General features: G+C 37.8%; 1 protein-coding gene across 1 annotated transcript in view; it reads right to left on the bottom strand.

Annotated features, from left to right (window-relative positions):
* PATJ (PATJ crumbs cell polarity complex component) overlaps positions 1-13,451 on the bottom strand; it is a 147,010-nt gene extending 133,559 nt beyond the window's left edge. The window contains exons 1-8 of the mRNA XM_068407131.1: positions 13,423-13,451; positions 13,177-13,343; positions 11,262-11,453; positions 9,751-9,890; positions 7,765-7,963; positions 5,971-6,099; positions 3,977-4,189; positions 136-238 (exon numbers count right to left, since the gene is read on the bottom strand). Of these exons, the coding sequence (XP_068263232.1) occupies positions 136-238; positions 3,977-4,189; positions 5,971-6,099; positions 7,765-7,963; positions 9,751-9,890; positions 11,262-11,453; positions 13,177-13,343; positions 13,423-13,444 (1,165 nt within the window). The 5' untranslated portion in view covers positions 13,445-13,451. The remainder of the gene's footprint in view (positions 1-135; positions 239-3,976; positions 4,190-5,970; positions 6,100-7,764; positions 7,964-9,750; positions 9,891-11,261; positions 11,454-13,176; positions 13,344-13,422) is intronic.
* Positions 13,452-15,072: the final 1,621 nt, after the last annotated feature.

Here is a 15,072-nt window from a genome sequence, read left to right as displayed (position 1 = left end):
AAGTTCTCCAAATATCTTCTTCATAGATTTTGTAGGTTACACTGTTTCAAAGAAGTGCTATTCGTTTTCACCATAGTAAATAAATGCATTTGAGAAGCCCCTGTCCCAGATGTTACTAAATCCTGTAGAACTCACCTACATCACATGTGCCAGCATATCCAACAATTGTTATTCCCAGGCTTTGCCCATTCTTTTTTATAAGTTCAACATCACAGGTCTCAAAGAGGTTGGTATTATCCTATAAATAAAGCACAAGACAGCAAAAAAATCTCGTAGTTTCCCAGTACCATTACAATATTGCAGGTCAAGATCTCCAGAAGCGAGCAGTGATTTTGATTTTCCTATTTTAGAAGGGATCATATTTGCAAAAGAGATATACCCAAGATTTGCTGAAAATAGGGTGTCACCTGAAGTCATTAGTTGCTTTTTAAATTCTTTCCTAATATCTCCTCCACATACCTGTCAGAGGTATAATATTTATATTTTATGGAAAACAAAGGTTTTTGTTAGACTGCTCAGGGGCCATTTCCCTTCAGCTTCTGCTGCCACTTGGTAACAACAAACTTCCCAGTCAATCTCACAAGACAAGAGAAACTCTGAATGCCTTCAGAATTTATTCTCTCCCTTTCACATGTTAGTCCTGATAAACAGTGTCATGAATCCACTTCCCTGAGCTCTTTCTACTGGACAGTTAAGAAGCAAAAAAAAAAGGTATAAATATACAGTGTTATCACATCACACATTTCTGTCAGAAAGAGTGATGCTTATCTCTCCTTGTTATCACCTACTAGGAAAGGAGGAAGTGAGGGGCAGCAGGAAAGGGATCTCAAAGCAGAAACAGGTTCGATGCCCTGAAAGAAACCACGTGTATACATAGTAGGCACATCTCTACTACCGAAGCAGTCGCCTACTTAAATGCCAAGATGGGAGACTAGGTAGGTGTTTGGGCTTATTGTTTGTTTTTATGCTAGATCCCAAACCACAAAACCATGCCAAAAGTCAATCTTACACACACCAGCTTAATAAGTTTGATATGATCCTGCTGAGATTTGAACGCCACTAAACTGCAAAGAGCACTGGACGCCTCCAGGTTGTCTAAGGCAATGGGAAGCAAAGGAGTCATTAGTTCGTGTTCAATGAAAATTACTTGTAAGACTTAAGAGAAGAAGGGAGAGTATTAATTTGTAAATGCTTTATTGTTGAACTGATAAGACAACCTCTCATAACAAACAATACTTGAAAAGAGAAGCACATAACATGACCTGTTCTCTAAACACTCCGCTTACTACAACTACAAAAACAAAAAAAACATAAAAGCCACTAAGATGATCATATGATCTGATCTTACACTGGAGAAGCATATGGAAAAAAGTCCCCACAAAGCTGGCCTCAGTATGTCCCACTGTGCAACCACTCTACTCTGACACGTAAAAATCAAAACTGCAAGACAGAATTCAAACAGGACACCCTAAAGATATTGGTGCAACCAAGGAGAAAAACAATTAAGCACATAGATCTGGGATTGCAAGGGATAAATTAAAATACATAAAGCTGTTTGTTTTCAGTAATCAGATATGGCCCAATGGGAGCAAAAATAAGCAGATGATCAGAGTAAGGTCTGTTAAAGTGATGAAATCAAGAGGGATAGTGTCACTGCCAACAGCAAAAAATGGACCAGGAAATTGGAAAACATTTCTTAAGAGAGTCAACAAAAGAGAAATTTAATCATATGCTTGCCAAATATCAGCTTTGGAAGAACCTACATTAAAAGCAGGCCAAAGTTATGGCTGTACCTATTTCACTTTTCACTGAAACAGAAATCAATGGACAGCTATCTCCTTTCATATCACACACACCTCCCTCCCCAGCCAACTCATTAAGCTCATTAAATGCTTTCCAACTCTCTTGCTCTAGAAGACACTGACTGAGATGAAGGTAAATCTTGACGCTTTGTCACTTATCTTTAGGAGAGGGAACCAAACCAGTAAACAAGCCTATAGCAACATCTGAAATGGAGCTATGGCCTTGAGAGTCATGGTGTTTCGACAATCAAAAGCCCTTCATAGTCAGTGCTCTGGCTCTACAGAAATTTTCTCTAAGAAATGTTATTGGTAGAATGCAAAACATCAGAAGTGGAGTCCAGAAAAATGAAAGTACAGAGTCCTAAATACTGTCAGCACGAGTAGGCTGCTAATATTGCTGTCAGTGTCTTGGAGAGTACAGATAACAACTGTTTTCCTGTGCCCATGCACAGACTAAGTAGTTTCAGTTATTCTCTGCTGCAGGAAATTTAAAGGAAATCAAATATTTATATAAAACTGAAAAAAACTAACCATATATTAAAAATGCCTTTCTGCTGGTTTGCAAAAAAGAAGAGGAAAATAATCTCTATTCCAAAGCTCACAGCTAGTGAAAGTACTCAGAAACCAGAGAGAAATTAGATTATAGGAAAAAGTTCTGTTGTAAATCAGATACAAACTGAAAGGTGGGCCATTAAAATCATCATTAAGTTAATAAATACATTCTGATTAGCCACTATTCTTGACTTCAGCAAATCTCTCAACACCAGAAAGAGGGGTTTCTTCAAATCTAAATATGAAAGCACTATTCAGTACAGAAAACAACAGATGACATTCAGAAAGGAATAGATGAAATTGCAACACAATTTTTTTCCCCTCTAAACTATGAAGCAGGAATAAGGAGGGCACTAAAAAGACACCAGAAGGAAGAACATTTGAGAAAGGCTGCAGCATCTACAATGTGACAAACAGGCCTGCCTTTGAGGCAGGGAAGAGAGAAAAATAGTACTTTGTAGAGGAAACAAAACTAGGACCACGCAATTTTTTCCTAATACGGGCCTTGGAAAATATGATACAGCCAGAAAAGAAGTGCTTCCTAATGATGCCGATCCTCTAGGAAAGCCTTTTTTCAGAGTATTGGACAAGCCCACTTATAAGACTCTAATGTTACGTACATAGATTACCCCCTCCCACCTCTCTGCCACTCACGTTTCCTACTTCACCAATCCCTCTTCCAAGAAGAGGAGCTTGAGAAGGACCCAAAATACTTTACTGACAGCTTCAGCCACAGTAGTCTTCCAGAGAGATGCAAGACACCAAGCTAACGGCTGCCTGTGCAGTGACTATGCCCAGTAAGCGAGGAGGTGAGTTTGTAACAATGTGACTGCTAGTCTGACCTTTAAAAATGGTGCTTCGAAAAAAAATAGCTTTCTTCACTCATAATCAAGAAACTAGACAAGAAAGAAAAGGCTACTCAGATTCTACACCTAAATCTAAGCAGCACAGTAGTAGCAGATGGTACACAAGCACAGCTTTGTTTATGTTTCGAGACCTACTGTACACTTAGTGTAGCATTTGTTGATTTTAATTACTCAAAACTGAAAAGAATGACTTCAAAAACAAGAGACTTTGATATGACCATGATAAGATTTGCTAAAACAAGTTTCAAAATTTTTAGATATATTTCCTATCACAGACAGTAGTGTAGACTATGAAAACATTACACTTATGTTTCATAGAAAGATGATTGTGCTGAATAATTCTGGTGTGGCCACGGCGCTCAGGATTTCAGACTATGGAAATTCACGTTCAAGATTTAAATTCACTTACGTATGATTGATTAGCAAAAATGTAATGAGCTACGAAGGAGAACTAAAAGTACCATGTATTGATAATGTTTATGGTCTTGCTAATTAAATTACCCACTTTGAAATAAATTCCGTAAAGCTGGTCATTCTGATCTTGAGATTATAGGTATTAATAACATACAGGAAAAAGGGAAAAATTATAGAAGACAGGGCTATAATAATGACCACTTAAATACACGCATATGATACCTGGAAACCCAAAAGAGGAGAAGCACTTTAGGTCTCAAGAACACTCTGTTCTCCTCCGCCTTTCTGATCACAAGGCACAAACATACTTAAAAATGTCACAAGTAAACACCAGATACTTACATTTTCATTTTGAAGGGAAGGTAATGTACTGACTGGCCAGCTCACAGGAGCTGGTGGAGACTCCACAATTTCACATTTTGGGTCTCTCGCAACAATCATCCTAACAGAATTCCCACAGTTTCTCAACACTTGGGCAACTTGTTCACTGGTCATTCCTTGCACATTGGTCCCTCCAATCTGTAAGATGTGATCTCCTGTCCGGAGCCTCCCATCCTTCAAACATAAATAAAATTGTAAAAAATGTTTCCACTCTATACGTAAAATATCTTTTCCATTACAAAATTGAAACTGTGTACAGGCATTTTCACAACCATGAGCACCAATGCAAGAAAATACCATAAAATTGACCACCATGGCAACATTATAAATAAGTCAAGGAAGCGTTTGCACAATTATGCACTGTTTTTTCCACGGTAGTTAACAGTGATAAATCAACCTTTCCAAAACTGAGTAAAATACCCAGGTTGAATAGCATCATTCCTAAGAAATTAGTTACTTTTCTCATTTCGGAGAAAACAGAGGACAGCAATGTTTTATAATCTCAGAGGCTGTTATGTATTGCTGTTTCATAGAATACTCCTCATCGGATGGGGGTCAGAGTAAAAGGTAGAGCATTTTAATTTAGGACTTTTTAGAGTTTTTCCTAATACTTCCATACTAACCTGGCAATTCTTTTCTCATATGACTAGCTCCAACTCCAGCAAGTAAATCCACTGACGGTAACAAGACTCCACACAAACCCTTTTTTACATGATAATTATGATTCATGACCTTCATCATCATTTCTATTATAAGCAAGCATTCATAGGACCAAATCCTCAGCTGGTATTGATCAGCACAGCACCAACATCTTAGGTGCATTGATTTATATGCAATTTTAGCAGAGTTATTCCCAGGACTAACTCAAACTCATTTACAAACTCATCCAATTTTAACATGTATATGTGCTCACTCTTTCACATGTTCTTAATGATGTCTCATTCAGCTGAGAATGATGTGGCGAGTTCTTAACTTTCATGCTTCATTTGTAGCCAAAACACTTTATTCCTTACAGCAAAACAGGTGTTACGCAATAATTAAAACTCACTCATTTATACATGACCGGTTCGGAGGGAGGCAGTCAAGCAAAAGCCAACATTTTCCAGTAAAGCTCTCTGAATCTCCAGTTTTAGTTTCCATCCTATACTGGAGGAAGAACCTTACCCTCTCTCTTTTGTATGTTACTGGATCTTGTCTGCATGGGTTCCAGACCTCACATACTGTAACTTGTCACAACCAAATTCACATTAAAAATCCAAATCTGTTTTGCTATTGCACATGTTCTACTCCTGAAATGTAGCAACACTCAGCAATGAGTCTTCAAAGATTAGCAATCAAAGGTTGCAAACTGTACCTGTGCAACTTTAAAAGACATCAGTAAGTTCAAAAGGCTTTGCATCAATCCTAAGTGTCTCCTGGAACTGGTCAGACTGCAAGGCAGGGATTAAAACCCCTTTAAAATGAAACCCACTAAAAACAGAACATCTTCAATCTATAAACTGAATCTTACAATGCGATTACTCAATAGGGCAGATTCTCTTGCCTGACAATTCATTTGGAGAGTTTGTCCCTATCGATGTTGACAAATGTACCAAATTCTACAGAGGATGTGCAAATCCATCAAGAGCATTTGTCCTCCCCCAGACTGACCAAAGGCTCAAAATATCAGGAGTATTGAAAATATTAGAAGGTTACACAACTTTTCAGAATTTCTGCATGTTCAACAGTGTTACAAAAGCCAAAGCATGGCTGAGAAACAACTTAATTCATATCAGGTGCTGACTTTTTCCTCAATCATACCTTCAACATATTTATCGATAAAGTATATGTCAGCATCCAGACTTTGATGCTATCAGCTTCCTTTTGTTGAAGTATATTAGTCTATTTTAAGACTGTCAAAACCAGTTAATTATACTTTACAATCAAACAAGAAGTAACATAATATAACAAATTACCCGATCTGCTAATCCCCCAGGAACAATTGTTCTTACAACTACTCCACTCGACTTTCCTCCTACAATTCCAAAGCCTAATCCTGAACCATCGTTAATCAGCTCAACGTCTTCAACGTGGCCCCAATGAATCTGCAATTAATAAAAACAGGAGATTTTAATTTCAGTCGATCTTTAATGTTTCTCACTTTCATATGTACCAGGAATTACGAGAATTAATCAGAGCCCTTTTCTCTCTCTACCCCACATATTGGAGATCTGTTGGATTTTGTTCAGTCAGCTTCATTTCCTTGTAAATACACAGTGGGATTTCTCATCTGGTTTTAAACATACATTTTGTCCTTCATGTTCAGGATAACAGGATACTAGGAAAAGGCTTGACTAAGAAAAAGCAATTTTAAGATTTTCTTGCCAAAATGAAAACTATCCTTTTAGCTTTTCATAAATCAAGAATACTGCAAACAACAGAGAAAAACAGAGGCAAGGAGCTTGCACTGGCCTAGTTTTCACTTAGCGTTGCCCAAATTCTTACTTCTGTTATTTCACTTACACACTCTAAACACCACCAGTACATGCCGAATTAATAGCGCAGTACAATATTTTGCCATACTGAACTGGAAGCATGTTTCTAAGCTACATTGTACCATGACCGTATGTTCTACAAGACAATCTGAAAATAACAAAGCTGTTAAGCAACCCAAACCCAGCCAATGTTTCTGTCAGATTAATATCTCATAGAAACCAAAATGGAGCAAAGTAGGCAGATTTAAGTCTTCTGTGAATAAAGGATTTATTAGCATACTGAAAATCTTTGCCAAAGCCAGTTAAATATCATAAAAGAAGTTTAAAGACCCCCTCTAGAGATATATATTTGTATTTTATTTTGTTAGTCTGTTCAGTGCAGATCTTTCAATGAAAAAGCAGTTAAAGTTTAATTCTTTAAAATTTTCAGTGCAATAAACAATATTGATTATCCACTAAAACCTTCAGATTTCACTAGCTCTGTAATAATCATGAGGGAAATAATTACTGAGAATAAGGAAAAGCACTGCCCTTAACCAGATTTTCATCAAAACCTACTAGCATAATAAATTAAGATTCCAATATTACAAACCCTGCATTTAGGTGTGCAGTTCGACCAAATTCAGTGAAGCCACCTGGACCATATGGTTTGAACACAGATGGAAGTTCAGCCCTAGCTTATTACATGTCCCAGTGACAATCTCTCCTTGTTCAAGAAAACAAAAGGGTTCACAACCAATGAAATTTGCAGATTAAAAAAACCCTGATTAATAAACAGGGATTGAGAGGTTCTTTAACAGATACTTTTTGTTTGTTTTTAAAACAAAGACAAGGCTTTTTGTTTTGAGCAGTTTAAATTTAAATTGGTTGGGAAATTTCAAGCAGTGCTCATGATAGGCTATGTTTACACTCTTTTAAGATGTAATCAGAGCATCTTTAATTGCTAAGCACAAGTAGGTTTCAGCTGGGTAGACTCGTAAAATGCTTTACCCAGCCTATGCTGAACAGACCCTGCTGCTAAGAATATGTTGATCTACTGAAGCTTCTGCTAGCCCATAAAAACCCAGGATCTATTTTATAACAACTTCACGCAGCTTTGCAACAGAAGCCTTATACTTATTGCATGCTCAGTCTAAGTGAAATGTCATCACGTCTGAAATCTGATTAAAGAAAAAAATCCCTATATGTAAAGCTTGCTAACGCAAACACTTACAACCACAAAAAAATATCCAGCATAGTACAGAATCTGATTTTGACAGCATTACAACAACTCACAGTCTCAGGTGGATTTATATCACTTAATAAGACAGCCGAAGTTCTGCCGTTTCCTTGAACTGGCTCCCTAGCAACAACCAGATGTAGAGATCCTGTGGATTGCTGGAGGAGGGCAATAGCGTGCTGATGGGAAATGTGCTGATCCAATGGGGTGCAATTAATGGCCAGTATGTGGTCATTTTCCTTTAGTCTTTGATCCCTTAACAAAACATTGAAAGAAATTTCAAAATGCAGCATAGTGACTCGCAACAGGCTTGTGTAATTTAAATATGAACATGCAAAATACAGTTATGCAAGGTTAAATATTTATATATTAAAAAAATCTGCTTATTAGACTGTCTTCACCAACATACAAACTACACACAATCCACACTGTCCTGAACTGCCCGGCCATATTTTGTTCCAACTTTATATGGTACAGAAATTTGCTCAATTATTTCCTTTTGCTTCTATTCAAAATTCAATGGAATTCCCTCATCCTTTCTTGATGATATGGAACTACAGGGCAGAAAAAAGTTATTTCTGTAGCTATACAATGAACTAGGAACTATTCTTCATTATGTTTAGCACTACATGATACTGTCTGTAAGTACCCACAACTCAGGCTATGATACTGTTTTGTATCATTATTTAATCTAAAGATCGATGAGCTGCATATTTATATTTTACTCAAAATTTACAGTATCAAACTTCAGATATCAAACTTTCTTCAAGTAACACACAGTTCAACTTATACCTTGAGATAATATAAATTTCACAGTTAATTCACCCTAGTGATGAATTTAGATTTGCGACAAGAGAGAAACCATCACTCATCTCCTTTGTTAAATATTCATTCTGAGCACGAGACCAAACTGTTACATAGACAGACACTGCCTTCAAAGCTCTGTAGGAATCCAAAAAAGTCTCCAGGAGATCTTGTCTCCAAGCAAAATGGGAAGCATGCTGGGGAAATTTATAAAAACTCCAAAACAATATAACTGCACATCTTAACCAACGCATTTTAAACTTACTTTTTACACTGCGATGTTTAAGATGTTTCCCAGAAATCACTTTCTTCCAGCACTAACCATATTTTAGATTCTCTCATCAAAGAAAGTGAGCAGCAGGTCATCAAATCCTAAAGTGAGATATTCACTCTCCTTTGACATCCGGATCAGTCCATCTGTCTCTACTTTGAAAGAGCCTAATATGCTTTTCTTTAAGTGTTCTCTGGTGTGTTCTCTGCGGGCCCATAGCCATTATCATTCCAACCTCTCCCCGCTCTTTTTGTCATCCTGTGTTGGCACTTCCTGACATGTGTTATTTAAAAAGTGACACCAATGACTTGAAATCTAGACACATTTTCTTGAAACATAATTCCAAGCACTGCATTTGTCTCATGCCAACTCTTGTGGCTTTACAATCACATTTTATTTTTAAAGGAGTGCTCTGTCTTTTGTTGTTGGGTGAAAACCCACAGACAATACAGGAAGAAAATGCCTGAAGCCTCAATTCTATGATGACATCTGTGCAGGGATCTGTCGGGAGGACTGGATCTAAATTTACACAGGAAACAAACAGTAAAACCAGCTATAAATAGGGCTTTCTCATAGGCACATAAATAAAGAAACAAGGGGGGAAAAAAAATCTTTCAGGGACACAATGCATAAAAATTCAAATGGAGGTTAATTTTTATTTTCCTTGTATTCTTTTCTGAGTTTTCTTTTGTTTTTTAATCAGTTCTCAAGATTCTCTTGAGTGAGTCATGATTTCTGGAAATTCCATTTACGAATGGCTCAGATATTTAAAACTCATCTGAAAAACTGATCCTCAAAACATGAGTCCATTTAGCTGAAAAGCCAGAATTCAAGATACCACCAACAAAATATCTCACCAGATAACCCAGACAAACACGTTAGTCTGATAGAGTCTTCAGTGTGAAAGTCATGACTTTTTCCTTCATGGAAATACTGCAATTTTCCAACACAATTATAAAGATCTCACCTGTCAGCTATGCTTCCTGGCTGGACTTCCTTGACAAAGATACCAACTTCTCCCAAGCTGTGATTTTTAAGGGCAACCACACTAAATCCAAGACCTCCAACAGAAGGCTTTTCAATCTTTATTGATTCTATTTGTCTCCCCTAATAAAACAGAAAAAATTGATTTACTAATTTTCAATGCAACAGAATGAGCTAGTTTAAAATTTATGAACACCAGGAGAATTATTCTCCTCCTAAGACTAAACAAAGGCAAAATACCGAATATGTTATTTCTATAAAAGCTCCTCCATTTATTATTTTTAATATAGCAGAGTATTGGATGTGCAAGCACTCTGAGGTTCTGAAACCTCAGGGAATTTAAGAGCTGCTTTCACACTTCATTCGCATTATGAGATGAATTCCAAACTGGATGAAAACTACGAACGAAGTGCTGTCTAGAGCAATATATTTGGGATTTCTGGAAATGCTGCATAGCTAAACTAAATTACTTGTCTTTTGGCTCCCCTTGCTTTTAACGCTGAGTTTTAGGTGTGCGTTCAAAAGATTGCAGCTTTTAAATAAAGAAATTAATTTCCTTCCCCTCCCTGCAACTTCACACTTAATGCTAAAAAAAGTTTGCTTTTGTGACTGCCTGCTTTTCAGTTCAAATACAAGATTCCTGGGGTTGTTTACTGGGAAATATTACTTAGAGAATGCATTGCTACCACAGGTGTTTTATCCAAAATAATGTGCAGTCTTTACTGCTAAATCTTTTATCTGATGAGTTAATGACACACTAATGAGAAGAGTTATGCTCAAAATATTACAGCTACATTAAGGTAGTCAATTAGCAACAGTTATTTAATATAGAAAGGCATGACTAACCAATTAAATTAATGGCTCAAAGTAACACAGAACAATACATTTGTGCTATAAATGCCAGTCCCACATGGATGGATGTCTGCACCTGTATAACTTCCATAAGCATCTGGTACATGCTACATCCCATGTTAATGAAAGCAGCATCTGTCTGGCAAAGTTAAGACATACTAAATGAAGAGTTAAATAAAATATTACATGCCAGTTCTTTAATCATTTGCACTGTTCATACAGTAACAAAGTTGGTACATTTCCAATTTAAAATGCATTTGATAAAACAAGTCTCTCCATCAAAACAAGTTTCTGCAGAAAATGTCCATTTTCAATTAAGTGTCATCAAATACCAAAAAAATTTTCTGGCAACTGAAATTTCTTTTCTAAATTTGTGTGTTTAGTAGAATGTAAGACAAAAAAAACATTGGCAAAGAGGAAAAAAAAAAAAACCAACCACCACCAAACCACTTTCCCTTGCTGACATTATCTTTCACAGGGAGAAGTTACCCTCAGCACTTCTGCTCTCTTAGTGGCTTGGAGACACCACACTCCAAGGTACACAACAAAAGAGCATGTTTGAAAACGTACTCCAAAAGCCTGCAAGAAAAAGTTTGATATTAAAGGAAAATAAGTTTGGTTCATCAAACCTGAGAGCCTTACCTTTGCCATCTGTTGGATGATTGTGTTAAATTCATTAACTCCCAGGTTTGGAGCGAAGGTAGATGCTTTGGGTTCAGGTGAACTGCAAGGTGCATACACGCTCCCAGCAGCAACTGATCTGTCAGCAAACACTAGTAGCCCTCTCTTAGTAAAATCAAAATCTACTGAACGGTCAGGAGGCATATAATTGAGCTGTTGAAAATGAACAAAGATGTAGAAAAACTATTAAAACCAAAAGAAGAGATTTCCACATATATCTTCTTGTGTGAAGACGCCAAAGAAGCAAGCATACATGCGTTCATACATGCCTATTCACACAAATATACTCACCTGTATAATTAGGCAATGTTAATATATAAGCTATAACCAAACTACCATATCAAGTTTAAACTGTTTTTTGGAAGGAAAAGTTCCCTGAATGTTTCAGCTGTGTTTCTCCTTCACTCATTTTCTCCATTTCTTTCATTCTGCTTCCCTGCCCGTGACCATTATCCTCTCTTCACCCTGATATTCCAGAAACAACACGTGCAAAAGCAACAACATTAAAGCAGCACTCAAGCACTATTGCAAATGTCAGGCAAACCTAGACAATTTTAGCACAAGAATCCAAATTTTTTTAAGAGTCAGTTAGTCACTCAGGAGCCAAAGGCCTGGTCTGTATTCTCTCCTCCCCAGAGAGAGCCTAGGGTACAAACTACCTACCACTGAACGTGTTATCATTGATAGAACTTGCAGTTCAATGTCTAGTCTTGACAGATAATAAAATGCAGAAATACTCCCAGTGCGACATAGTAAACTGAAAAATCCCATCGTGAATTAAACTGCTCATGAGAGACATGCTTAAAAAGAATTTCAAGAAAAACAAACTTTTCCAGATAGGAGAATTCTGAATATTTTGGATACAAAATCCATCATGCCACAGTCACAAAGCGTGATCTTAGATATATTTGCATCTTCATACATTTTTCATAGCTTGCAGACATGCACCCAGGCTTTGGAAGGAAGGAACAGGAGCAGGTACAGCACATTTGCGAACATGGGAAGAAGACAGAATGAATGGCACAACCACTACCACACCACCCAGGCAGGAACACGTGCAATACATTTGGCAATGACAGCAAGGTGGCCTCGTCCCCCTGACACCCACCCCACTATATCTGCAGCTGGGCAGGCGCAGTAACAGCAGAGAGAGGGATCACTGCTGCTTAGGGTATGCCAAGGGAGTCCCTGATTTTAAGGTTGCACGCCTGACTCTGCTAACTGCACAGTGAGACCTGTTCATGCAGATGTGTCATTGATGCCCATGTCCACAAGATCTAAGTGTCAGCTGGCATTATAAACCAATCCACACAAGACCCTTCCACTGCTGGAGCCAAGCCATTTTAAAGCTAGCTTGGGTACGTCTGCATCAGAGCTTGGCAAATCTTCAGAGGTGGTTTTCTAGATTATATTTCCCAAAACAGGTTAACCATTCTTGTACAAGTCAGCAGGAACTAAGTGATGATGTCTTTTAAGGAGAAAAGATGCTGCCAGTTAGCTGATAAACAGTATTTAGCTTCTGTGAAAAACAAAGGATCCCAGTTCCAACTGTGTTCAGAACTCAGAGTACTAGAGCTGATGTCTCTTGCAGATGCTTTTCTCTGACTGATGTGGTTCTCCACGCCTGCCTCTTCTGCATCCCTTTCAAAGCAAGTTGCTCCATGACCTGTTTGTTGCAATATCACTTCTCATTCCAGTAGTGACTCTGTATATACCAGCTTGATGAAAAAAAAAAACACCAAAAACACAGGGGCCAACATTCACTCACACCAAGTTACAGCTTATTAATGAGACCACCCTCATTAACACACGCCTACGTACCCTGTTTTAAGTTCCACGTTCATTATAGTTATCATTGCACTAATTTTACACTCACTTGTTCCTTCAGTTGCTTGATGGATTGCTGGAGGGTCAGTATCTGGTTAAACAAAGGGCTCCTGAGCGTGTTACGCAGAACAGTCAGGTTTTCATTATGTTGGGAATCTCTTTTCTCATGCAGTTTTGCTTGCAGACGATCAAGGATCTGCAGCACCTGCTGTTTATCTGCACCACAAAGCACATGTTAGGAATGGAGCTTCATTTCTCGCTACTCAACAAAAGTAATCACTTTCAGACTACATACCTGCAGCAGGATTTTCAGGCATGTTGAAAGCTATTTTTGGAATTACTCAGAAAAACCTAGATGAGGTTGAAAAAAAAAAATCAAATTAATAATTTATATATCCGAGCTGAATGCTAACAGATATACAGTCAGTAAATGCAAGAATAAAATACTAAGGTAACGATAACAAATTTAATAAAAAAATGCTACTACTCCCTGTTGTTTACCCCAAATATTCAATAAAGCTCTCAATATAGCTAGTTGCACTGCAGCCTCAGCACATCCAAAAATCTTTCCTTGTTCTGTGCGCTTTTCCTTTCACTCACAGGAAGGAATATGAACAACTCTTTCAAACACGAGTAAAAATGCAGGTTATAAACACAAACATTGGCCAAGAAAACTGTGAGACAGCTACGTTCAATCAAATTATTTCGAATATGGACATTAAAGTTGTGATCTTTTCAAACAGACATACAGGTAAAATCTTCCTACTATTTAGAAGGTACTTTCCTCTCAATTACTTTAACTATTTGCAGACAGTATTCTTATCACAATAGCTCTGCCCTGCCATAGGGCAATATAGGTGAAACCTTGCATCTTCCTAAAAAACAATGAAGTTTCCTCCACTCACGAGACAGCAGAGCATTATGGCCCAAAATTGGCCAAAGCAATCCCTACTCCAACACATTCCTAAGGGAGGTCAGTTCTAACCGCAGCCCTGGTGTTGAACAGGTGAAAGAAGCTCGTTCCTTTCTCCTATGTGCGCCTGCCTTTCTCTTTTTGTATGTACATGACAAGCTTTGAAGGAACAGAATACCCTTTATCACGCTCCTCTACAGTGCTGAACAGAACAGGTCTCCAACTGGGGCTGAGACCTAGATGGCAGCATAAAAACAACAGACTTGCAATTAGCAGCGATGATAAATTTGTACCCTTACTTGCATGTTATTACGTTGATGCGGAGCCTGTCACTCTGAAATCTATCAAGGCAGTTACACCAAAACATACACGAGAAACAAGATTTCTTCACTTAGTACAAGCTCCTCTGAAAGAAGTCAGCCATTTAATAGCACAATTTACATAATTTTAACTCTACCCAGTATATAGCTGTGTAATTTCAGAATAATATATTTGGAATTATTCTGGAACAAAAATAGCCATATATATATGTATAAAAAAATCTCTGTATTTGCTTTTTTAATCTTACAATTCAAGAGTAGAAAGGGTCATATGCATCTGAATGTAATACCAGGGTAAGCGCGTCCCAGGGGCTCTCTCCCAGCAGGACCTCTGATCCTTTCAGCTCTGCCTCTGATGCTGTCTGTGCTCACACTGAAAGCATCTTGAGTTCTGGGAGGACACTGTTATACTTAACAAAATGTTAATTATGCAGGTGAATAGCTGCTCTTCTCCTGAAGAGTCAGATTAAGCTGATTTACCTAATGAAAAAAAAAAAAAAAGAGTGGACGTGTGTCACAAACCACAGTTTCAGATTTATGCACCCTTTACTCTATCTGAGCAGCTTTGGCTCCTGGAGGAATTCCTGCAGAAGTCGGTGGGTTTGCGTGGTTTCCACCCAGGGCCAAGCAAAATGAGTCGCTTTGCAAGACTATTAACAGATTTAGGAGGTCATTTTAAATCAAACTCATAGCAAGAGTTGAAGCAGCAAAC

The sequence above is a fragment of the Nyctibius grandis genome, chromosome 8, assembly GCF_013368605.1.
Source record: "Nyctibius grandis isolate bNycGra1 chromosome 8, bNycGra1.pri, whole genome shotgun sequence".
NCBI lineage: Eukaryota > Metazoa > Chordata > Aves > Nyctibiiformes > Nyctibiidae > Nyctibius > Nyctibius grandis.
Note: the sequence above shows the minus strand (reverse complement) of the source record. Positions and strands in the feature narration are given on the sequence as shown.